The sequence below is a fragment of the Perissodus microlepis genome, chromosome 11 (genome assembly GCF_051167445.1).
Source record: "Perissodus microlepis isolate ML-2025 ecotype Zambia chromosome 11, ASM5116744v1, whole genome shotgun sequence".
NCBI lineage: Eukaryota > Metazoa > Chordata > Actinopteri > Cichliformes > Cichlidae > Perissodus > Perissodus microlepis.
The window spans coordinates 3,930,725-3,956,304 of NC_140471.1; the positions used below are offsets into that span (position 1 = coordinate 3,930,725).

General features: G+C 37.8%; 1 protein-coding gene across 6 annotated transcripts in view; it reads right to left on the minus strand.

The window, feature by feature from the left end:
* The window catches only part of tsnare1 (T-SNARE Domain Containing 1), a 254,190-nt gene that overhangs the window by 159,469 nt on the left and 69,141 nt on the right, over positions 1-25,580 (minus strand). For all 6 annotated transcript variants that reach the window (XM_084943203.1, XM_084943198.1, XM_084943197.1 and 3 more), the window contains exon 3: positions 1,411-1,488. In XM_084943203.1, the coding sequence (XP_084799329.1) occupies positions 1,411-1,488 (78 nt within the window). The remainder of the gene's footprint in view (positions 1-1,410; positions 1,489-25,580) is intronic.

Below are 25,580 nucleotides of genomic sequence, written 5' to 3' on the forward strand. Positions count from 1 at the left end.
AGAAAAACTTTGCTGAAATTTGAATCATTTCAACATCTATTCTGTCCCTGTTAAGTCTCTGTTAAGGTAGATAAAATGTCTTATCAAGATGATCCCAATCCTAAGCAAAAGTAGTTCACTTCAACTCTCACACTGTTTCCACACTTAGCTGTATTTTTAAATACCCTTAACTCAACTTTAAATCTGACCAAACCAAATTAAGATTTTATCTTCAAATTAACAGAATTTAAACTGATTAAACTACTTAACCATTATTTAATTTTTCAGGATATTATTACTACTTGATCTGACCTCAATTCTAAATTAAACCCATAAAATTTTTAACTTGATGTGTAAATTAGGTTGAAATAAAACCCAGCTACTAATCTTTCATCCTTAGTTTTAAAAGTACCACTTTTAAAACTCAAACCTAAAACCAAAATATAAATTTGCCTTAACTCAAATATAAATCTGTTGTTAGTTATAATCTTTAAATAACCTCAGACTAAACTTAGCATTAAATTAACCCGAAAAATATTATCAAAGCTAAAACACCAGGGATATGGCATTATCTCTCACTAAATGGAAACCAAGCTATAACTTTTATACCAGATGCAGCATTTTCATATTTCAGTTCACATCTAATAAATAGTTAAATGGTAAATGGCCTGTATTTGTATACCGCTTTACTTAGTTCCTAAGGACCCCAAAGCTGTTGCCACAGCTGCCCTGGGGCGCACTGACAGAGGCGAGGCTGCCAGACACTGGCGCCACCGGGGCGCCTCTGACCAGTAGGCAACGGGTGAAGTGCCTTACCCAAGGACTCAACGACCGAGACTGTCAGAGCCGGGGCTCGAACCGGCAACCTTGCGATTACAAGATGAAGTGCCAACTCTTGAGCCACGATCACCCCAGTGATGGCCTTGATCTTAAATCCAGAATTAATGCCAAAGTAAACATGAAACTTATTTCAACCATGAATTCAAGCATAGCTCTGAAATGAAAAGTTTCAGAAGAAATTGAAGTTAATTTCAATTTCCAAAACTACTCTGTAAAGTTTTGATCCTATCAGTATTCCAAGACACATTGACTAATCTCAAGTTGGATTTTTATCCACAAACCTACTCTAATTTTAAAAACCAATGACCCCAATTCCAAATTTAAGCCATGCCAGTTTTAAATGTTACAATTTAACCCTAATATAGTCCTCATTGTAATCCTAACCTCTAATCTAATTTTATCTAATCTTAATCGTAAAATGTTGTCACTGTTAATTTGATCGAAGCAATACATTTAACCCTAATCTCATAAAACTAGTGTGGCCTGATCTGTGTTCAGACATAGACTAATGGTAGAATTCATAACAGAGCACTACTAAAAATATACTTATTCAGTAGTTTTTAAAATAAAGCACACAGACACTCATTTTACCATTGGCGTTGATCTGGAAGATATTGGAGGAGGTCTCCTGAAACACATCTTGCAGTTCTGAGGGGCTGACCTGTGTGGCTTTAGAAAAAAAACAAAACATAATATGAGCACACACTTCTTAGCTCAGTGAAGCATGGAGCAGACAACATTGTAACAGCAGGAATGACAGCAATGAAACAAAAACCAAAACAATATCTAGGTTTGAACATTTCCACAAGAGTCTGTCTGTCCAGTGGGTTGGATTTTCTCATTACCTCACTGTAGAACTGTGGCATCTGAGGTACTGGAACAGGTTTGTTTTTTTCCCACTTCTATGTTGTAATATATGCCAACACAACAGATGCACTTTTTTTTTGCCTCAACCAGAGCCACGGGACAAATGACAAGGAACAACGGCCTGAAGATGCCCCCCACGACTGGCTGGTAGAATGCCACATTCTTCAGATTTCATGAAAAAGAGCAACCAGTGCCTGATCTGAATTGGTTTGGTTGACAAGACTATTGTTGGTGACAACCAGAATATCGTTAATAGGAATACAAAGGATTCATCAGTTGGACTTTGGCAAATGGCTGGTTATGTACTTAACATGGAGAAACTGTTTAAAAATTCTTCATTATCAGTAGGACTTTTTTGAGACCAAGCTGACCTGTCAAAATGAGATCAACAAACAAATATAAAGAATTTAAAGAACTGTCACATCGAAATTGAATTAATTAAGTAATGATATATCATTAAAGTGTGTTATAGTAGAGAAACTGACATTTACATGAATTATAATAAAAGACTGTACATTGTTATAATAGTGAATAGAATTGGAAAATGAATGGACATCAAAGACTGCAGGAGCCTCTTAGGTACAATCTAACTGCAGTGATGATGATAGTCTGGACAGGGAAAATGACATGGCACTAAGCCACAGGCTGGCTGTGGGAGTTGAGAGTCTGCTGTATAAGTTATATGGGCAGAGCTATTTTCCTTGTTCAAAAGCACATGTCATTGCAAATGACAGGGAGGGTTAATGGCCCGGTGCCATTACAGCAGGCTGAGATCAACATCACAACCTGTATAAGCTTCTCACGCCAGCCATTTCACCCACCCTTTTGTCAGATACTGCAGCCAGAAATGACTGCAATTGGCTTTTTTCCCTAGTGATATGGTCAAAAGTATAGAGGTATAGAGAAAAGGTAGAGGTGTTAGAAAGCTCTAAAGTTAAAGTATAAGAGGAGCGGGGGATCAAATATTGGCATGAAATAAGGAGAGACATGCAGACAGAGGTGAAGTCAGAGACAACCCAAGGAAACAGATATTCATGGTGCGAACCAGAGCAAGAACTAGGAGACCTCCCTTTAGATCACAAGTCATTAACTGTACCCACTGAGCTACACTGACAAATCGTGCAGGCAATAACATGCTGGCATGTAGTCAATTGAGCAGTGTTACAAGATTCTGATATATTTGGAAATGGGTCATTTTTCAACTGAAAGACCCTTAATGCATTTTAATGTTAGCTCAGCAGACACACACATACACATCTTAACACAAGCATTGTCCACCTTGGCCCACAGTGGACTGCCCATAGAGTGGGTGACCAGCGCTGGCATGAAGTTTAGGGGCCCTATAGAAAGTATGCCTGCCCTCTGTACACAGGAAGACTAGGGGAAGGGATACTGGGGGCACACTGCAAATGTACTGAGGGCAAATCATATAGTACGGAGTAAACTGTGCAGCTAAGCACTGTACTCAATTTTCAACAATGAGTGCAGTTTTAATTTATATCTGCAGTACAGGTGTCTGGTCACGCAAATCCAAAATAATTGCGCTTGTTCAAAGTAGAATTGATAGTTTGCAATGGTTTAAACACTAAAATGTATTCAGTCAGTGAGTGAAAACTGTAACAGTACAGTTACAAACAAATACTATCTGGCTTACCAAATAACACACCAAAAGTTATGCTAGTGATGTGTTTTTAGTGAAAAGCAGTAGCAACTGAATAGAGTGGTCTGGAAAAAGTAAAGAGCACACTGAACCCCCTTTAGTGTCAATAACAGTTTTGTATAGTTTCGAAGACTTTTTAGAAATTCTGACAAATCCAAAAAGTTTGCAATTATTTTTCTTGTAACTGTTCATCAAAAGACAAACTCTGCAATGGCATCAGTGCTATTCATTGTCTAGTCCTTCTGCTGCTTCACCCATACCAGCTTCTAGTATTGCAGATCTTTGAATTTATCGAAGCTTCATACTCAGGTTGCCCTAGATGCCCTATTTTACAGCGTCAAAGAGAAGAAGAGAATATACAATACAGGAGAGGTATCTAAGTACAGAGAACCTCAGTAACTAAACCTTCGTTCTGTCTCAAACAGCATGTTATTAATTCAAATTTATTAGAGTTAGTTTATTAGTTTTATAGGCCTGTAGTACAGGTGTGTGAGGTAATTCAAGCCTTGACAGTGGTTCAATTTAGGGTCGTCATCAGTGTTTTTGTAATCATTTCATGCTTTTATTTTATAGCATATTTAAAAAATGCCTAAAGTTTCCAATATTTTGACTGTTTGAGTATAGTTTTTCTTTATTTTTACTACTTTCTACATTGTAGATACATACTGAAGATATTAAATATATGAAGCAAAATATATGGAATTATGTAGCAAAGAAAAAAATTATTAAATAACTCTAAATATGTCTTATATTTTAGATTCCTCAAAGTAGCCACCCTTTGCTTTGTTCACAAACCCTTGGCCTTCTCTCAATGGGCTTCATAATGTAGTCACCTGAAATGGCTTTCACTTCACAGGTGTGCTTTGTCAGGGTTCGTTTGTGGAATTTCTTACCTTCTTTATGGGGTTGGGACCATCAGTTGTGTGGCCAGAAGCCTATTTGACAACTGTTAGAATTCATACTATGGCAAGAACCAATCAGCTAAGTACAGAGAAATGACAGCCTATCATTACCCTAAGAACTGAAGGTCAGTCATCCTGGAAAATTGCTAAAACTTTGAATGTGTCCCCAATGTGTCCCTCGCAAAAACAATCAGGCGCTGTGATGAAACTTGCTCACATGAGGAGTGCCCCAGGAAAGGAAGACCAAGAGTCACCTCTGCTGCTGAGGATAAATTAATCCGAGTCACCAGATTTAGAAATGGCAAATTAACAGCAGCTCAGATTACAGCCCAGATAAATGGCACATAAAGTTCCAGTAGCAGCCTTGCTAGGAAACCACTACAAAGGAAAAGCAACAAGCAGAAGAGATTTGTTTGAGCCAAGAGTGGAATGGTCATAAGACCAGTTTCATTTCAATTTCAATTTATTTATTTATTTATTTATACAGCACCAAATCACAACAACAGTCACTCAAGGCGCTTTATATTGTAAGGTAGACCCTACAGTAACAAATACAGAGAAAAACCCAACAATGACCCCTTATGAGCAAGCACTTAGGTGACAGTGGGAAGAAAAAACTCCCTTTTAACAGGAAGAAACCTCAGGCAGAACTACGCCCAACTGGGGTGTGAGAAGCAAGACAGGACAAAAGACATGCTGTGGAAGAGAGATTAATAACAAGTATGATTCAGTGCAGAGAGGTCTATTAACACAAAGAAATACTCAATGCATCATGGGAATCCCCCAGCAGCCTGCACCTGTTGGAGCATAACTAAGGGAGGGTTCAAGGTCACCTGGTCCAGCTCAACTATATGCTTTAGCAAAAAGTAAAGTTTGAAGCCTAATCTTAAAAGTAGTGATAGTGTTTGCCTCCTGAATCCAAACTGGAAGCTGGTTTCACAGAAGAGGGGCCTGAAAACTGAAGGCTCTGCCTCCCATTCTACTTTTAAATACTCAGGGAACAAGAAGTAAACCTGCAGAGCAAGAGTGAAGTGCTTTAATGGGGCGATATGGTACTATAAGGCCATTAAGATAAGATGGGGCCTGATTATTTAAGACCTTGTATGTGAGGAGCAGGATTTTGAATTCAATTCCGGATTTAACAGGAAGCCAATGAAGGGAAGCCAATACAGGAGAAATCTGCTCTCTCTTTCTAGTCCCTGTCAGGACTCTTGCTGCAGCATTTTGGATTAACTGAAGGCTTTTCAGGGAGTTTTTAGGACATCCTGATAATAATGAATTACAGTAGTCCAGCCTGGAAGTAATAAATGTGTGAACTAGAGACAGGATATTTCTAATTTTAGAGATATTGTGCAAATGGAAGAAAGCAGTCCTACATATTTCTTTAATATGTGCGTTGAAGGACATGTCCTGGTCAAAAATGACTCCAAGGTTCCTCACAGTGTTACTGGAGGCCAAGGTAATGCCATCCAGGGTAAGAATCTGGTTAGATACCATATTTCTACGATTTTCAGGGCCGAGTACAATAACCTCAGTTTGATCTGAATTTAGAGGCAGAAAATTAGAGGTCATCCAGGTTTTTATGTCTTTAAGACATTCATGCAGTTTAACTAATTGGTGTGTTTTATCTTGCTTCATGGACAGATAGAGCTGGGTGTCATCTGCATAGCAGTGAAAATGTATGTCTTCTGATGATACTGCCTAAGGTACATGTGTCAAAGTCAAGGCCCGCGGGCCACATCTGGCCCGGCGTACATTTATATCCGGCCCCTGAGATCATTTTATATAGATATACTATTATTGTTATGCATGGCCTGGCGATATGAGGCGCTAATAATATACAAACTACAAATCCCATAATTCAGCGCTGCAGCCTCCTTGCTGAACGCTAGGCTAACTGGGAACATTTCAGAGTTTGCCGACATTCCTTATCATACAGAGGTCCGTTTGCTGAGTTGGGATAAAAATTCTCAATAGAGTTTTTGAGCTCAGCAAGGAAACCTGTCAGTTCATGGACATGGCATGTATGATGCGGTGAAGGCATTTCAAGTGAAGCTGTCACAAATGCACCAGTGCAACCTGCCTCACTTTCCCTGTTGCTAAGTAATGTTGAACCAAGTCAGCGGACTTTGCTGAACTGCACCTGTGCAGATTCAGATGGAGCTGCAGTGTTTATGATACACTCAAGGGAAAGTACGACACTGAATGGCCCGCACAGAGTTCCACTCCTGAAGCAACGCCCAGCTCCGTCTACATGCGGCCTGAACATTGTGTATGCTTTCATTTATTTTTCCTGGGGTTTTTGGCAGCATGTTCATATTTCTAACTTGCATAATTTTGACAGGATATATTTTTATGAAGAGCAAAATAATTAAAGTTAAAGTTTATTTTTTTAAGTTTATTTAATCTGGAATAATATTCTTGTCTGTTTTTATTCATATTTATGTTTAAAAAACATTGTTTTAGTGTGTTGAATAAATGTTTATCTTGTTGGCCCGCGACCTAAAGTGTGCCTTGAGTTTTGGCCCCCTGTGCAATTGAGTTTGACACCCCTGGCCTAAGGGAAGCATGTATAATGTAAACAGAATTGGTCCTAGCACTGAACCCTGTGGAACACCATAATTGACCTCAGTGTGTGAAGAGATCTCTCCATTTAAATTAACAAATTGGAGTCTATTAGATAGATACAATAAAAACCACTACAGCTCATTACTTGTAATAACTACAGCATGCTCTAATCGCTCTAATAAGATATTATGGTCGACAGTATCGAAAGCTGCACTGAGGTCTAGCAGGACAAGCACAGAGATGAGTCCACTGTCAGAGGACATAAGAAGATCATTTGTAACCTTCACTAAAGCTGTTTCTGTTAGAGATAGAGATAATCCACATTTCACAATTTTACTCTTTGGTGCTTTTGAGGATACTGTATTGTTCTTGCTTTGTGATTTTTTTTTTATGTTTAAGTCGTTTTTTGTTGGTTTTTACTTTGTTTTTTTTTGTTTTTTTGTCTATTTGGGACTTTACAGTTTCTAAGGAAATTGGGTTTTTCGGATGTTAATGGGAGGAGAGAAGCTGCAAAGAGGCGTGTAAGACAGCAACTCTGCTTCCTGGTCCCAACTGGATGGCCAGTTTGGGGGGGCTTAATAGATTTGGCCTAGTGATGGGATTTCCGGCTCTTTTTAGAGAACCGGCTCTTTCGGCTCGGCTCACTAAAAAGAGCTAGCACTTTTGGCTCCAAACCGGCTCTTCAGGTTGTTTTGTTGCTTTAATTAATTAATTATCAACAACAATATAAAATTATGCACAAAAGGAATTAGTAATGTAAAAAAACGTGGTTTTCTTTATGTATGTTTATATATAAATATTCATGGGGGTCCCTAGAGACGAAACACGTACAAACTCCAAAGCACTTAGAAATTCCAAAGCACGTACAAACTCCAAAACACACAAGCTACCTAGATCACTTAAATTACACAATCGAATTCATATGTCTATTGTTTTTGTATTAATACACAAACACTCATATATATATAATCAAATAATTAAAAAAAAAAAAACTTCATTTACCTGTTACTACACCTAATCCGAATGTTGGTACTTCCTGGCTTGTGTAGCCACTTGGTAACAAAAGCTCAACACGGCCCCTAGCATCCTGGAGGACTTCCGTTGTGTTTTGGAGTTTGTACGTGCTTTGTCTCTAGGGGCCACTGTAAATATACTTTTATTTATTCACTCCACATAAAATGTAATAAATAAATTGTAAAATACAGAAACCAACTATTTACATTTCATACATTTCAACTTTTAACTACTTAAATTTTCAGCTTTTTCCTTTTAAACAAATTTAAAGTGAAACAACACAAAACACTGCAAACCACAACACAATAAAATATAAATTAAAATATAACACCCAGATCTTTAATTAAGGGAAAGTTTGGCATTTAGAAATATTAATATCACACTCAACTGACTGCGTTTTATCTTCCCATTGCACTGATGGGTGGACAGTTCTTAGGTGCCTGTGCATGTTGTTTGTGGAGCCGGCTCTATATGATATCCTTTTCTTGTAGACTACACTCTGCCTTTGTTTTGTCAATAAGATTGAAATGGCTCCAGACTTTGCTTCTTTTCTTGGTGTTACTCATTTTCTTTACTGTACCTTTCAAAATGCGACGGTGTTGTCTCTTGTTGTTGCTCCCGGCTCTCTTTCTTTCCCTCTCCCTCCTGCTCTTGTTGTGTGCAACTGCTATTGCGAGTGTAACTACCGCCCCGCCCCCTCAGCTCAGCGCTGAGCAGATGGGGTAGGGGCGCAAAGGCAAGGCTCTGTTTGCCGTCTCTGCTCAGCGCAAACACAAGGGTGACTTGCAGCGTGAAGCAAAAAAAAGTGAAAGCGAGGGCAGGAGAAAGAAAAAAAAAACAAAAAACCCACGGCTCGCATCGTTCACTTCAAAGATCCGGCTCTAAGAGCCATTTCGTTCGCGACCGACCCATCACTAATTTGGCCAGATTTCTAAGAAATCAGAGCTGCTCCATCTAAAGTGGGATGGATGCCTCCTAACAAGACCAGGTTTCCTCCAGAAAGTTTCCCAATTATCTATAAAGCACACATCATTTTTTGGACACCACTCAGACAGACAGCAGTTTAAGGAGAACATGTGGCTACACATGTCACTGAGACCATTTATTTTCACTTAAACAAGCAGCTGTTTTTTATGTGCATTAAAGCTATATAAAAATTTAACAGTGCAAATGCAAATTCCTTGCTGAAAGTTTAACCAAAAGGCATTTCCAGTAGAAATGGGCTGCCATATCCTGAGCATAACCATGTATAATATCCACTAAAGTTAAAAAGAGGTGCTTTGCAACATTAAACTGCAGTGTGCCAAATAAAAAAAGTCAAATACGTATTTTTCGGACCATAAGGTGCACAGGATTATAAGACACATTAAGCAAAACAAAGCAGTTAGATAAATCAAACTTTATTCAACTCTTTCTTCTTGCTTCCTCCACTTCCGTACCATTGATTCATTAATGCTGTATTCTATCACAGCTGCTCTATTCCCATGTTGTTGCAGTATATTAATGACTAACCTTCTATTGTGGATGGATTTTCTCAGTTGTTCTCCTGACTGAAGTTTGGTCCGTTTACAGCATCCTGCCATGCGATTGCATTTGTCTCTAACCATCAGGAACCTTCACGTTAACTTTTATCGAGTGGAAAAGTGTTAGCGTTCATCCTGCAGCTTCACTGTTTATGTTATGCTAACATAGCTGTGTCGCTAGCGATCACGTAGCACATCATTATATACCACCTAGCCCAACTTCAATAACCTTACAAACGTCACTGCTGTTTAGTTTTCTGTCTTCATTTATGTTGGAAGTCAGAGAGAGGAGCAGAGCTGTACGTTTGAATTTTTTCAGAAATCTCTCAGTCAGAACATGCTACATCATGTTTAGGTAACTAGCGAAACTAGCTAACTTCCTGCTAACTTCTAACTCCGTTAAATGTAATAAATTCTGTTTCATGGATGCCTGGATTTTAAACTTCATAGTTACACCTGGTAAAGCAGCAATGCTGATTGTTTTATTAAAGATGAAAGAATTTAGACAGTTTTTAAATCTCAGTGATGCTGCAGTGTTCGTTTGACTTTGGGACCTGAAGCGGATGTAGTTTAGGACCCAGATTACTCCCAGATTTACGAGCACCTTAGTCTGACAAATACAGCAATAACGACAGCCCGCTTGCATGTTCTACAAAAAAAAATGACGGACAAACACCAAACCAGTTCCACATTACTGAAGTGGCACCATTTTTACAAACCAATTCTGGTTCATCCGTTTCACTCAACGATCCGCTTTCTCCCTTCTCATTCTCCATCGCCGCCATGCTTTTTCGGCCATGTGCGTATGAAAACAAAGGCACTGCGCATGCACGTTTTACCCATATTCTATCGCGATATTTCATTTTCTTATCGTTGCCTAACATTGTACCGGTATTACTGTGAACGGTATAATATGGCCCAGCCCTAGTTGGCAGGAATGTAAGTGGATTAATAATAAATGACATAAGTGACCGTCTACCAGTTTTTGCAACAGTACAGAGCTACGAACCGATGTGAACCTAATAAGAAACACAAGAAGCAATTTTCCGCCTTAAGGAAGAGCTCAACAACCAAGACTGGAGTAACATCGTTCAAGATGTTGACAGTTTAATGACTTTTTTCTTGATGTTGGTCCTGGCTTGGCTAAAGAAATTGTTAAAACTGGATACCCTCCTAAAACTAAAACTGTTAATGTAGCAAACTCAATGTTTATGAGGGGAGTGGATGAAGAGGAAATTATTGATGTAGTTACATCCTTTAACTCCAAGAAATCAACTGACTGTAATGGCATTGATGGTTTTAATTTAAATATATTATTGGCTGTATTGTGAAACCATTTACCTACATTTGTAATGTAGGTTAAAGTCTTTGAAAATAATATTATTTGCAGATGATAGAAACTTATTGTGCTGTGGAAGTAACTTGGAACAACTTTTGAATTACCTAGAAAATGAATTAAATAATCTGAAGACCTGGTTTGACTGTAATAAATTAACATTGAACCTGTGTAAAACAAAATTCATAATACTTCGGAATCGCACATATTCAACCAATAATAAACTGACAATAAATAACTAATGTGTGTATATATATATACATATATATATACACACATATATATATATATATACATATACATATATATATGTGTGTGTGTGTGTATATATATATATATATATATATATATATATATATATGTATAAATACACACACACACACAAAATTAGCAGAAAGAAAGAGTAGAAAGAGTCAGAAACAGACAGGGAAACAACACAGAGGGAGACAGATATATGAACAGCCAGAAAGAACACAGTGTTCTTTCATCAGTGGTAATTCATTACTTGTAATTAAGTTTGTGTTATTTATGCAATATGGAGTTAATCTGGTATTCTGTGAAGCAGTACTCTCCTGTGAATACGAAAAAGGTAGAGTTAAAAAAGCCCACCTATCTTATCCATATGAATAGATAAAAGTACATAAGGAGAACTTGGGTCCTTCCACTTTTCAATTTTCCTACTTTCCCCCCAAAAAATGAGCTTTTACTTTTTATGACTTGCTCACAGATTTGTTTTAACAAAAACTAATATTTTTTACATTTATTTCTCTTTTCTATATGGATATGCATATTAACAGATGCCCTTATCTGTTACCGAACTCTTCCTCATTCCCTGCTTTGAAAGAAACATAATATAATATATTAGAATAATATATTAATATTAGAACACACACTTAAGATTCAAGAGACCATCCTTCCAAAACAAAAAAGAACAAAACTAACCTGTGTAAACGAAATACAAGTAACCAAAAAACATTAGCTTAATGTTAGTGTTAGATTAATGGGAGCAAGTCAATATGGAGATTCTCATAATTACTTTGAATATGTTCTCATGTTTTGCAGTGTTTATTTCCTCACCTTTAAGCTGCTTATTTTAAATAAAGTGAATGAGTTACCCCAGATCGAGCTTTCTCAATTGCGGCTCCGATGCTTTGGAACAACCTTCCCCTTCATATTAGACAAACGTCTTCAGTGCAGTTCTTTAAGTCCAGATTTAAAACCTGTTTTTATTCACTGGCTTTTAACTCGGCGGGAAACTTACATCCCTCCTGTTATTTTATACTATATTTTGCTTTTCTTTGTTTTTGTGTTGTTCAGCACTTTGGTTTGCCTGGTGTGTTTTTAAAGTGCTATATAAATAAAAGATGATGATGATGATGATAGTATTACTGCTCAGGAGGAATACTACTTTTTGCATTCTTCTTGATGTTTATTGGTAGTTGGAAGACACTGACATAATGACACTAACAAATGCTATAAAATACAGACAAGAATGTCACTCAAAAGAAAAAAAACTCAAATCAACTCAAATCCTATCAGAAAGTTTATCTCTTTTAAAAATATGAACTTGTAACTTTCACTCTTAGTTATTTTACCAATAAAATCATATGAGCTCCTAAGGAACCCATCAGCATTGACTTTTTTCAGCCCCCCTCAAAATGATTGAAAAATAGGGGTCAATACCAAAAGCTCCATTAAAGTAACAAAATCACCAATACTTAAACCAGTGCAGGACTCCTGCGGAGGTGGCCTCCCTATATATATGTGTGTGTGTGTGTGTGTATGTATGTAGCTCATACTACCCATTCACTAAATGAGCCACAGTTAGTTCAGCTAAATAAGATCTGATGCCTACTCTGGGTTATTGCTTCCATACAAACAGCAAATGAAATGCAAAAATTATGCATTTTGGCAAGATTTCTCTTTGGATTAATTTGGTTAAACATATAGCAAGTTGTGGAAGTGCTGGGATTTATTTTTTATCACAGTGTATTGTGGAGAGGTTTTGGAGGTAGACTGTTACTCTCATAATATTAGGCATTACAGAGAGAGGCCCCTTCTCTAAGGAATATGAAGGGGAGGGTTGCTAGTGGAGGCCTCAGGTACATACATTTGTGAGCCTGACTCTGTTAGAAAAAAACAAAGTTGTAAATTTAGAGGAGCTCTTCCCCCTTTTCTCTTCCTCTTTATGCAGGTCTGATGGAGGGTAAGAGGTGGTTGCCATGGTGATGGGCGAAGTGGCGTCTCCAAATAAGGAGATGCCCAGAAAGCTGCAGAAGAAACTGAAGCCTGAGCCAACATCAGACATAAGGCCACCCTAAACTTAGTGTCCTGTTTATCACACATAATATATTCTTCGGATGGCTGACCGTAACGATATCCCTGCGATGTGGACGATGCAACCACGAGTAGTAACGCCCCAAGCAGTATTTAGGAATAGGAAGTGGTAATATCTTATCCACCAGGGGGAGGCGCATTCATTTACAGGCTTTCTACGCAATTGCACTCCAATTGTGCACCAGTATGTATGTGTGTGCATTTCTGCCAGAAATATGTGGCGCTTTGGTCTAAACGTTTCAAGTGATTATTTAAAGTAAGTGAAAGCTGCTGTAGGAGAGAACCATGAAACTCTGGGATTGTGCTTAAAACTACTGGTAACTGCCCATTTATGAGGTCCAAATAAATTAACACTCATAGGGGCAAATATCACAGTCCTGCCTGCTTACTCAAGCAGTCTGCTGTTTAGTATGTCACTTTTGTGATCCATTTTAATACTCTGGTTCAAAAATTTTGTGTTGTGAAAGAGACACTCCAAATCTCACTAAACATTGGATAGACGTGTGGATCATGTCAATATAGGGTCTGTTGGTCCATGACCAATTCTGGACAACTACATGACGTCTAAACTAGTTCCACAATTTAGACGTCCAACCGTGACCCAACTTGGAAGTGAATATGATGTTCAACGTTTTAACTTTGAACAAAACTTTTTGGATGTCGTTTATACATGATTAATAAATGTAACATTTTTTAATTTACAGATATTAACATTGTTTTTATCAATATGATACATATGAATATGGATTATGTATAAACAACTATTATGTGTTAGACTGATTTATTCAGTAAATGTTGATAATTTTTGGTTTTTTTACATTTTCCTGTTTTTCTTTAAGTTATTTATTTATTTTAGTTGATCAACTTATTTGTTTGAAACCAGGTTAAAAAATGTCATTTATTAAAATTTGTTGAAATATTATTGAAATCCATGTTAAAATGTAAAACAAAAATGTTTTAAGTATTTAGAAAACTTGTGAAATTACTTAAAAGAGAATTTGCATTACATATGGTTCATTTTTAAAAGTATCCTGTTTTAGTGTGAACTCTGCATTCCTTCACACGTAACTGTTTCTGCACAGAAAACGTGCCCTCCACCCTCTGAAAACATTGAATTACGGAGCTTATACATGTGGAAGCATTATAAAAAAGATGTCTAAAATGAGCCCAAGTTTGACTTTGAAAGACATCCACAACAGCCATATTTCGACCATAAATAGCCCGTACACAGAGGTCCTACCAACGACAACACTCTATGTTTAGCAGATGTTGAATTAAGGAAATTGCCTAGCGTTACAAAACAACCAGTCGACCAAAATTGGAAGTCCAAAAATGACTTATAAAAGACGTCACACCAACGTCACTTTGCGCCGTGGGACGCAACAATGGGTGTATGTCCCACCAGTAAGTGTCCAGCCTACAGTTTTTATTTATTTAGTTATAGGTGGATAAACTCCTTGAGCAACTACACTGAAAAAATGGGAATTGGCAGATTTTTGAATTTGCACAAATGAATTTAGTTAATGCTACACAAGTCTTTCATGTTTTGTTTATTTACATTATTGAATAAAGTACCATTTACTTAATTATAAACAATACTGAAACTACAAATTTTTCTTGCATTGATATAAAATGACTAAATTAGTATGCTAAAACCATTGTAATCGTGTTTGACCACCAACGGAAATGATGTAATATGTTCAAAGACAGCAACTAAATATGATTGGATAATCACATAAGCGCGGCCTTTTGACAACAACATTATTTAAGGAGAGCGCAATTGATCGCCAGATTCTGGAAGACTGTTAAGCCACATGCAACCTTTGGCACTGAGTTAGTAGGCATACTGAGAAGGTAAGTGAATTAAATACATTTGTTTTACTTGGGGAGGTTTTCACAGAATTATTTTGTTGCGTGCTGTATAAAAAGTAATCTGTAATGCATTTCATACAGCATGCACCAAAGTGCACATGTTGTTTTTTCCTCTTTTTTTTTTTTACACTGCTAGCTAGTGTTGGTATTAGCTACATGGCTATAGCTGAAAAATAGTCTAACAAAGTGCACATAGTCGGGAGAAAGCAGCTGTTATCGGTCGGATTTGGAATGTGGTAGAGAACACTGGGGTTTTTAGTGGCTTAACAAGCTCATAAAACGTCACAGAGAGAGCGCAATAGTGTTTGTGTTACACTGCTAGTCAATTGCTGTAACCGTCAGAGTTTAGCAAGCTGGGATCGCCACTGTGCGATATGTTAATTCTGGTGGCTAACACACACACAAGTCATAACAAGAATCCGTCCACACGTACACAGGTATTTTTGAAAACGGAGATTTCCCATTTTAGTTAAAAAAATAAAAATCCCATCCACGCTACAGTTTCGAAAAAAATATCTCCATCCACATGTAAACTCAAATGCTGTCAAGAACATACCAAATCCTAACAGTGTAGAAATGTTGTGTTAATCAGAAGTCTAGAAGCCTGGGAGTGGAAGGAGTAAACAGTTTTGTATACTCACAAAACTTTGAAGTAATTCTGAAAAGTTTTCGTGTTTTTCTAGAAAGGCAGCTAATTTTGTGTTACCTTTGAAATGATGAAGGCATTTGAAATGTTAATAACTAAAGACAGTATTTTGGATTTTGTGTCTCTGGCTCTCATGGCCAGGTTCACAACGCTGTGAAATACGACTGGTGTAGACTCACAACTGGGGAATACACAAAATGCATACAGCATACAGAAATTTAATAAAAATAAAATGTTTTCGCAACACGGACTACAAAGTTGGCGTAGGTATTTAGGTTGTGAGAGCGTCTGTGTTGAATGTATAAGTTCACTCTGACACCTCTGTCTTTCTAAATGATGGCACAGTAACTGCGTATGTATATGTAAGTGTGTAAAAACTGCAAACAGTAAGATTAACAGCAACAGTATTTTGTCAATATCCGCTACTGTAGAAATTCATCTCATGTAAACAATCTCATGTAGACGTCAGCGTGACGTCTAAAAAGGCGTTGCGTGAAAATCTCAGTTTTCAGTGATTCAAAATCCCGTTTATGTGTGGACGAAAGACCCAAATGCACAGAAAAAGCTGTGTTTTCAAAGATACCTGTGTGTGTGTGTGTGTGTGTGTGTGTGTGTGTGTGTGGATGTAGCCTTAGAATTGGGTTTAAGAACCTTTGCCCATGAATGCCAAAGCATCTGTCATAGTCATTGTTTTAGGTGAAGTGCCACTTAACTATTATCTGATTCAAGCCCAACTAATACAGATATCTACAAACAGATACATTTGTTCAATGGAGCATGCTCCCAGCACCCCAAGAAAAAAAACAAAAAACAGTCAAAAAACAGTGGTCCTAATTGTCTAATTAAGTTCTGGATTGTGAATTTTCCAATACTGTCCAAACAAAAGTTAGAACCTTTCTTGTCTTTTTTTTTTTTTTTTTTAACTTTGTGTGGAACATATGGGAGCTGCTTCTCAAAACATTATGTATAAGTAAGCAAAAGATTGGCACTTTAATGTTCTGCTTGTCCGAAATAACTTTTTTCAGTAAAACTTAATGTTGTTTGTGATGGTGGCGTTTTTTACTTTTATGATTACACATATGTCTGGAAAATGAGGTTATATTCTTGTTATGTGCAATAACATCAATGTTATTGTAAACATAGATTAGCATAAAGAAACAAAAATAATTATTTAATGTTGGCTTCCAATTTTAAGCACCTATGAATGTAAGAGTGACGGCAGATTTGTGTCAGGGGTTAAGTTTATATGTGTGTGTGTATCAGATAGATGGAGATAGATCGATCTCTGAATCTGACGTAATCCTCTGGATATTCAATGATGTGCTATGTGCAGAGGTGTTTTTTTCTGTTCTCAAACTGATCTCCCTGTTGGAGCTCAGTCTGGGGGGGGGGGAGTTATTTTTTTCTCCTTATCTTTCCTCATGTGGTGCATTTTCCATTGTTATACCTCTCTGACCTGTCTTCCCCATGTGATGTTTTTGTGTAATGTATGTATGGTCGGAGGGTAAGATGGCGCCGCCATTGCGTGCAATAGGTCGGCAGCCTTAACATGAAATTTCCCCTTGTGGGACTAATAAAGGTATATCAAATCAAATATCAAATAAAGTCCATACAAAAGGGTGGTCCCCTAAGCACAGCATATCTGCGTAAGCAGTATTACAAGGAAAATTTCTGTGTTTTAGAACCAGTTGAATATATACTTGATGCTGAAAAGAAACACAGTTTCCAATATGTCCCATTACTGAAATTGTTACAGCAGCTGCTGAGTAGAACAGATGTTGTTGATGAAGTTGTGAAATGCCATAAAAAACAGGCGGGCACAGACTCTACTGGATCATATCATTGCAGGTCTTCAAGTGATGGTTCCCTATTTAAGGAAAACTTTTTCCTTCCTGGGAAAAGCTAAGGATTTTCCTATGTTTTTATGTGGATGACTTTGAAGTCTGTAACCCCCTTGGTACCTCATGAAAGAAACACAAGCTTTGTGCCATTTATTGGGTTTTGACTAACTTGCCTTCAGGATCTCATTCCTCCTTATCTTCCATCTACTTGTCAGTGTTGTGCAAAACCACTGACGTTGAAACCTATGGTTATGACAAAATATTGGAACCTCTTCTACAGGATCTGAAAACTCTTGAAGGACATGGCGTTTATGTTCCACTATTAGGAGAGTCAGTCAAAGGTACAGTCGTAAGTGTAATTGCAGATAACCTTGGAGCACACAGTGTTGCAGGATTTATGCAAAGTTTTTCTGTAGAATACTATTGCAGATTTTGCACAGGGAAGAGCAGTGATATTCAGCTGTATTCTGTAGTGTCTGGTGCTTTCACACTAAGAAGCAAAGAGCTTCACCAGGTCCATGTCAAACAAGCCCAAGATACAGGTACAGGCTGTTGTGGAGTGAAAAGAGAATGTGTCTTCACCAAAAATCTGTCCCACTTTCATGTCATATTTGGTTATCCGCCTGATCTTGCTCATGATGTTTTTGAGGGTATAATCCCAGTAGAGTTGGCTCATTGCTTGACAGTTCTTATATCAAATTAGTTTTTCACTTTAGCCGACTTGAACAATGCGATTCTGAAGTTCCCCTGCAAATGGGAAGATAAGACAAACAGACCTCATGTAGTGTCACAAACTTTCTCTAGCACCAAAACAGTTGTAGGAAATGCACATGAGAACTTTTTTAGTTGGATCACTTGTGCCTGAAGATGAGCCTGCATGGCTTGTTTTAATGACTCTGAAGGATATCACAGAACTTGTCGTGTCCCCTGTGCATAGTGATGACTCTCTGGCTTTTTTGGAAAGCAAAATTATAGAACACAGACAGAGATAGCAGGCACTGTTTCCTGATGTTAAGCTACTACCAAAACACCATTATTTGGAGCACTATCCACAGATGATTAGGTGTTTTGGTCCAGTTGTTTGTATTTTTTTTTGGGGGGGGGGTTGTGTTTTTTGACTTTCAGCAGTACATCATGTTGCTCACTTGGCATGGAATGACTAACATGACTTCTTTTATTTTATTTATTTACGTATTTTTTACAGCACATGGATGAAGACGCCATCAATGAGGCCATTGAGGACACCACTGTTGGAATTTATCTTCTTAAAGAACAAGCTTCAGCAGATGAACAAGAAGACATTGGAGTTGTTGTTGGTGAAGAATTTGGATAATGTAGCTGTGGTAATGCTATTTGGACTCATGTATGCACTAAACCTTGCCTACCCTGCTGACCTCCACTCCACCTTTGAGGTTTTCCAGAAGGTTTTCATGGAACTGGATGGAGCTAAACTCTCCAACAAAGTTCTTTGCTCTCAAAAACAGTCTGTTTCATTGAAGAGTCAAAGACTGCACTTCTGCAATTCTTTACTGAACACAAAACGAAAAACTGCAATGTTATACTGCTTATACTGTTTGTTTGTTTTGTTTTGTTGGCAGGGCCAACACACAGGGACAGACAACCATTCACACTCACATTCACTCGCACATTCACACCCAGTGGCAATTTGGATTATCCAATTAACCTATCCCTACAAGCTGCATGTCTTTGGATGGTGGGAGGAAGCCGGAGTACCCGGAGGGAACCCACACAAACACGGGGAGAACATGCAAACTCCACACAGAAAGACCCCAGTACGGTGTACATTTTAGGACATCGTCAGGTCTCAGGAAAAAAGTTGTTGTCAGGTCTCAGTCTCACATGAAAAAATGTCAGGTCTCAGACTCACACGAAAAAATGTGTCTGAGACCTGACATTTTTTCATGTGAGTCTGAGACCTGACATTTTTTCATGTGAGTCTGAGACCTGACATTTTTTCATGTGAGTCTGAGACCTGACATTTTTTCATGTGAGTCTGAGACCTGACATTTTTTCATGTGAGTCTGAGACCTGACAACTTTTTTCCTGAGACCTGACGATGTCCTAAAATGTACACCGTACTCCGGCCTGATGGTGGAATTGAACTCAGGACCTTCTTGCTGTGCCGCAACAGTGCTAACCACCGTGCCACCGTGCTGCCTAGTAAAAAATTCTGTACAGCTAAATACAAAATGTGATATGTATGAAGGTATATAATCCTTAATAGCAGCTTGCTGCCTCTTTGAGTTTTGGAAGACCAATTTAAGCTGAAATTGTTCTATATATGTACAGACTTGATCATTCATAGCAGCTTGCTGGTTTCTGTCTCTTTCTATTAAAACTCCAGGTAACAGGAGTTGTAGAAATGTTAAATGCAAAAACAAGTTATATTTGTGTAAGCCTGTTTGTTCATGGATGTTTCTTGATTTTGTTTTAATTGTGCAATTAAATACAAATATGTGTAAGATGACAGGATCATTAATAAGCACTCATTTGTAGCTTTCTTGTATTGCTGCTAAGGTCAGTTTTGGGGGGGAAATATTTCCAAATGTGTTAAATTTTTCTTTCAGTTATATCTCCAGGCAGTCTCTAAAACTGTAACAAGTTTATATGCTTGCTGTTTTCACTGCTGTTAAAATAAAGGTGAATTTTTCAGCACTCACATTTTTTTTCTTTTTTTTAATCAATAACAATTAGTTTATATTTACATTATTATTTTGTACATAGGCAAGGAACCAAGGACTGAATTTTTATGAAGTTGACTTAAAATAATTAAGTAGAATTTAAATCCATAATTTGTGTCACAGAAACATAATTATAATGCCATTATGTTATACAATTTCATTGAGTACCACTGGCAATCAAAAATACGTTAGTGTTAAACTTTAAAATATATCAACATTACGTAATAAATTGATATTTTGGTAACAGATAAACAGTATGTATCAAACATGATTTTTGATTTCATCTTCTTTTTTTTTTTTTATCTCCGTGTAACTGTGAGAGCATGTACAAGGTTTCAACAGAAGCAAAAAAAAAACAAACCCAAAAGACAAACTGAATATCAGTTAGGAAAACCTTGAATTTCTAGAATTAATTGTGTAGACTGCATTTTTTTTCCCGTTTTCAGGAAGGAACCATGATATTGTTTTTGTTTGCTCAGTTGTTGGGATTTATTTTTATCTGTAAGGCTAATATCTGGCACAAGACAGACAGTAATTATCAGCGCCCGAGAAGACATCGCGAACGCTTCCTGGCCATCCAGTGTAGATGTCAGTGAAACTGTTGGGAAGACAACGTGAACATTTTCTTTGTACGGCATAATCTGCAGATTCTGACAGAAATCTTCAACTATCCTTTGAAGCACCGCTCCTCTCTAAAACAGCAATAAGGATCATTATTAGGTTATTTACATTATTATGTAAATAACAAGATAACTTAAAGCAAAATTGGGAAACGTAAAGTCCGAAGTCTTTATATTAAGGGCCATCAGTCAAACAATACTGTTTGCTCTGGGTCTAAACAGAGCACATTGTGTGTGACGTCTTCTTTTGCGCATGCGGGTCGCTTTGAGCGTTCACACTAGAGCACGTTTGCTGTCCCATTTTATTTGTAGTGTGAACAAGCAGACAAAAAAATCGGATTTGATCAAAAAATCGGAATTGAGCATTAAGACCTGCAGTGTGAACGTAGCCTCTAAGACCTCAGCCATAAATCAGGTGCTGTTATGGTATGCACCCTAGCTCCGTCTTCAACCATGCAGGCCTGGAGGGTAAGAGGTTGTTGCCATGGTGAAGTGGCGTCTCCAAATAAGGAGATGCCCAGAAAGCTGCAGAAGAAGAAACGTGAGCCAAAGTGATGGATCTCAGCCAAAACGTTAAACTGTGGCTTTTCTCCAACTTTTGACCAATCAGCTTAGTATCCTGTTTATCAGACATAATAAAAAGCATTTACTGTCTGGGTGTGGTGCTTTTTGTTTGTTTGGGTCTCCTGAGCAAGCAGAGAGACAGGGCAGCTGTTTTTTTTTTTTCTAACTTGAACCTTCAACCACTTAAGAAATTTAAGGAAATGCACTTTCTCTCTCAAAAACCAAACCAACAAATTGGCGCACAAATGTGGGGCTCGATTGGATAGACAAAAAGGAGACCAATGGAATTTGGACTGGTGAGAGTTGAGCCTCGGCCTGGTCAAGGCAGCGAACTGGTTGTTCACTCACGAGGAAAAGAAAAAAGAGGGGGGGCCAAAAAATGAAGGCATGCACATTGTTATTAAAATTTAATTCTGTGATTTGGTTAGAGTAATTCTGTCATGAGTGATCAATCGGTAAAGAACTAAGAAATTATTAGAAATCAGTGTCTTTATGAAATTTCTTCAATGAAAAAGTTGAAGTTTCGATAGCGCTATGGTCTGTGCATATGTATGTGTCTATGTATGGGTTAGGGTTATATACACGTATATAGCTTATTTTTTGTTTTGTTTTTGATTTCTTTTAATCGCCTGCATGTGGTAGTAGAGTCCGACCCAGGTTTTATGGTTATATAACTAATTTCTTTTTTAACAACTGTATTTTTGTTGGGGTAAATATTTGAAAATTCAAGGTATTTTTTAGAGAAAATGGTTAAAATGCTGGGTTAAAGGCCCTTGTGAGTATTTAAAAGGAACAGGATAATTAAAATATTTTAATCAAAGGAGATTGTGCAGAGGCCACACCTATGGTTTCGCTCCTGCATCCCTGCTGATTAACGAGCTCAATTCAGCCAAAGAGGAAAGCTGAAGAAACTACACTGAAGCAATTCCAGGAGCTTATAGTCATTCAACAACCAACTGACCAACTGAACAGTTGGAAGAAGAAGCAACCCAAAGACTGCAGATGTGTCAAAGACATGGATTAACATTGCAAAAAATGGAAAAAATTGACAGAAGAAATGCTGAAACATCAGGTGGCAGAGAAGAAGGCCTGGACAAATATTGCTAACATCTACAGATTTGAAGGCTTTGCACTTTGAGCAGATTTGTCTTCTCTCTCTCTCTCAAAAACCAACCCAACACAGTCCTGTCCCAAAATTAAAAAGACAACATCTTAGCCCCCATAAAAATCACCTGAAACAGTTGTTAAGTTACACACCCACGCACCTCCATCAAGTTAACACTGGTCTAACACTTTAATTGTTTCTATTTATTAGATTAGATTGAAATTAAGACGTGTTTACTGGAAATAGTTTTGGTGACTTGCAGTGTGAAATGTGTGTATGGCCAAACTGACTGTAAAGTTTTATCCATTTATTTTACATTCTCAAAACAAAACTTTAAGTGGGGTTTGGTTAAATGGGTCCTGTGTCTGTGTGTTAGGGGTGTACCCTGCCTCTCACCCTAAGACAGTTGGGATGGGCTCCAGCAACCGGATGAGCGGAACAGAATGGATGCATGGTTAGACATTCTTATATACCATCCTCTAGCTGCCATTAGAAGAACAGCAGGTTTGAATATTTGTACGTTTTGGGGGGTTTTTGTGTTTGTGTTTGTTTTTTTTACAGAATTTACAGTGGAAAATGTAAACAAACAATAGTGCACATTGAGTCCTGGTTCCTCGGTTGATGACAGTTTTTTTTTAAATATCTGAGTTTGTTAACTATGTTACTATTTGTATTCTTTGATTGTTAAGTTCAAGTTCTGCTTCTTGTCTTCAGATCATGTTGCGGGTCTGTCTGGTCTCTCTGTCCATGTCAAGCTCACTTGTCTTTGTCTGACTCTGTGTGCGTGTGCTACTTCCTGTTTTATTTTGACAGTCTCTCGTTTTGTGCGCGTCAGTTTCGCTTCCCCCACCTCATCAGTTAGATTATATCTGTTCCTCAGATATGTCCTCTCTGCCCTGAGTCCCTCATATGTATATATTATCTATTTCTCGTACTGTTCTTTGTCACGTCATGTATCTTCCCTCCTGCTGCGTGTCCTTTTTGTGTATAGTTTCCCAGTGTAGCAAATTCTTCATATCAACCTAGTTTAAATTCTTTTATTTTCTAAGTCTATCAATGAAGCTGTATCGGGGGTTTGGTCTAGCTTCCGAGTCCTGAATTTTAGTCTAACCCTGCCTGCCACACACATTGTCTCTCAGTATGTGGAATCTCCTGCAAAAGAGCTATTGATTCTAATAAGGTTACCTCTGTGAGCTATTAGGCTGAAACTATATCAGTTTACCAGTCATATCTTCCAAATGTCCTTTATTACACTTTGAACCAAAAGCATTTACTTTGTATCTAATGATGTTTGATCAAACTTTTAGTAAAGATCTCTTTTGCCTATTTTTTTAACTTTTCGTCAGATGGGTGAAAGCTGTATGGGAAAGTATTACACAATCCTTTTTAACATAATTTTCACTTATGATTTCATGCTCATTTCACAAACTCCTCTGCCGCTGTTTTCCCTGGAAGGTGGAGGGACTGAGAGAGGGTTATTTCACAATCAGTGTTTGGTAAATGGTTTGGATCATTTCAGCAGCTTTTTTATCTTCTTCCACTTGAAACTTTTCTCTCACATTAGCATGTCGACACTTTAGCATGCTCATATCAGCATGCCACTTCAAAGCTTTACTGATATGCAGTGCCCTTACAAAATCGCTCTCGACAAATTAAGTCTCTCTGTGGTATGAGCGGTGACTGATACAGTCAGAACTTTGATTCTGTCCTATATTATCCCCACTGAAACATTTTTGAAAATGCTTATGAGGGGTGTAAGAAATAGAATTTACATGATAAAATGTTACCAAGACTACAGAAACTTTTTCTGCCTTTGTAGCCACTGTCAAACTTGAATTTCAGTATGTACCAACGACAATTCAAAAAAACAGATGTTTATCTTTAATTTTTCCTTACCATTTAAATACAATCAACAGGTACAAACCCAAAGAACTAACTAACAAAGAAAGACTAACTAAAATATTTACATATAGTACCATTGTGGAATGTCATTAAATTTGTCCTGTCCCTCCCTTAGTTTTATGTTTTGTCTCCTTATACTCATTTTTTTCCTCATTACTTTTTCTTTCCCCTGCCCCACCCTGAGCCTGTTTCTGAGGTTTCTTCCTGTTAAAAGGGAGTGTCTCCTTCCCACTGTTCCAAAGTGCTTGGTCATAAGGAGTCATTTGTTGGGATCCTGAAAACTTTACGGTTTGCACCTTATCATATAAATTACCACAAGATGACTGTAGTTGTGTTTTGGTGCTAGAGTATATAAATAAGCCCAATTTGAACCAACTTGATTTGAATCAAAAGGTTGTGGGACCCTTTGATTCAGGGTGATCCCAGGGTGTGGGATCACCCTGCAAAAAAAACTGGAAAACAACCGCTTTGCAACTAGGGAAAAATCTGTGGTTGCCCAGTGATTGTGTTGACTTTTTTCACATTTGGGGACTGACAGGAAGACGTTGTGGGGACACACTGGTCACCCAGAGATTGAGTGTGAACACCCTCAATCTCTGGGTGACTACTTTCAATCACAAGGTGAATGCAAAGCTTACCGGGTGAGAGCCAACCTCTCTCTAAACAATGTGGTTGGCTCAGACAGACTGTAATCACTCACAGACAGATTGGTAAAGGTTGCAAATAATTGCCATCAAACATAAAAATGCAGACAGAGTGCCAACACTTTACAATCAGCCTGAGGCTCCTGCACATGTCCTATTTGAGGTCTTACAGCACACACTGAAAATTCCATTGGTTCCATCTCACGGTTCCCCCAGAAGAACATCTGTGGTCTGAATATCCCTGTTTACACTGCTGTCTGAGATCACAAGTAGAAACTGATTGAAAATTAATAATTATGATACTGTTTATTGAGGAAAAGGTTAACAGCGTTCTGCTTTTTTTCACAATCGTAATTGTTCGCTTTGCTCAATATGTCCTTGATAAGCTATTGGGCTTTTTATATTATTCTGTACAGAATATCACATAGACATTCTAATTTTGCATAGTTCCAGTTACTAATGATGAACCCTAGTGAACTGATTAGACATGGTGATCAGTTAGACAATGTGGTTGATTTTCCTTTTTTCTCTTTTTTGAAAGGGCTGTATAATCAATACAGAGTGCCCTGATTTCTCCTACTGTAATGAGTCCTGAGCATGGCGGGGAAGAGCTACCACGATGCCCTCACAGAGTGGCTTGTCGATAGCACAAGTGTGA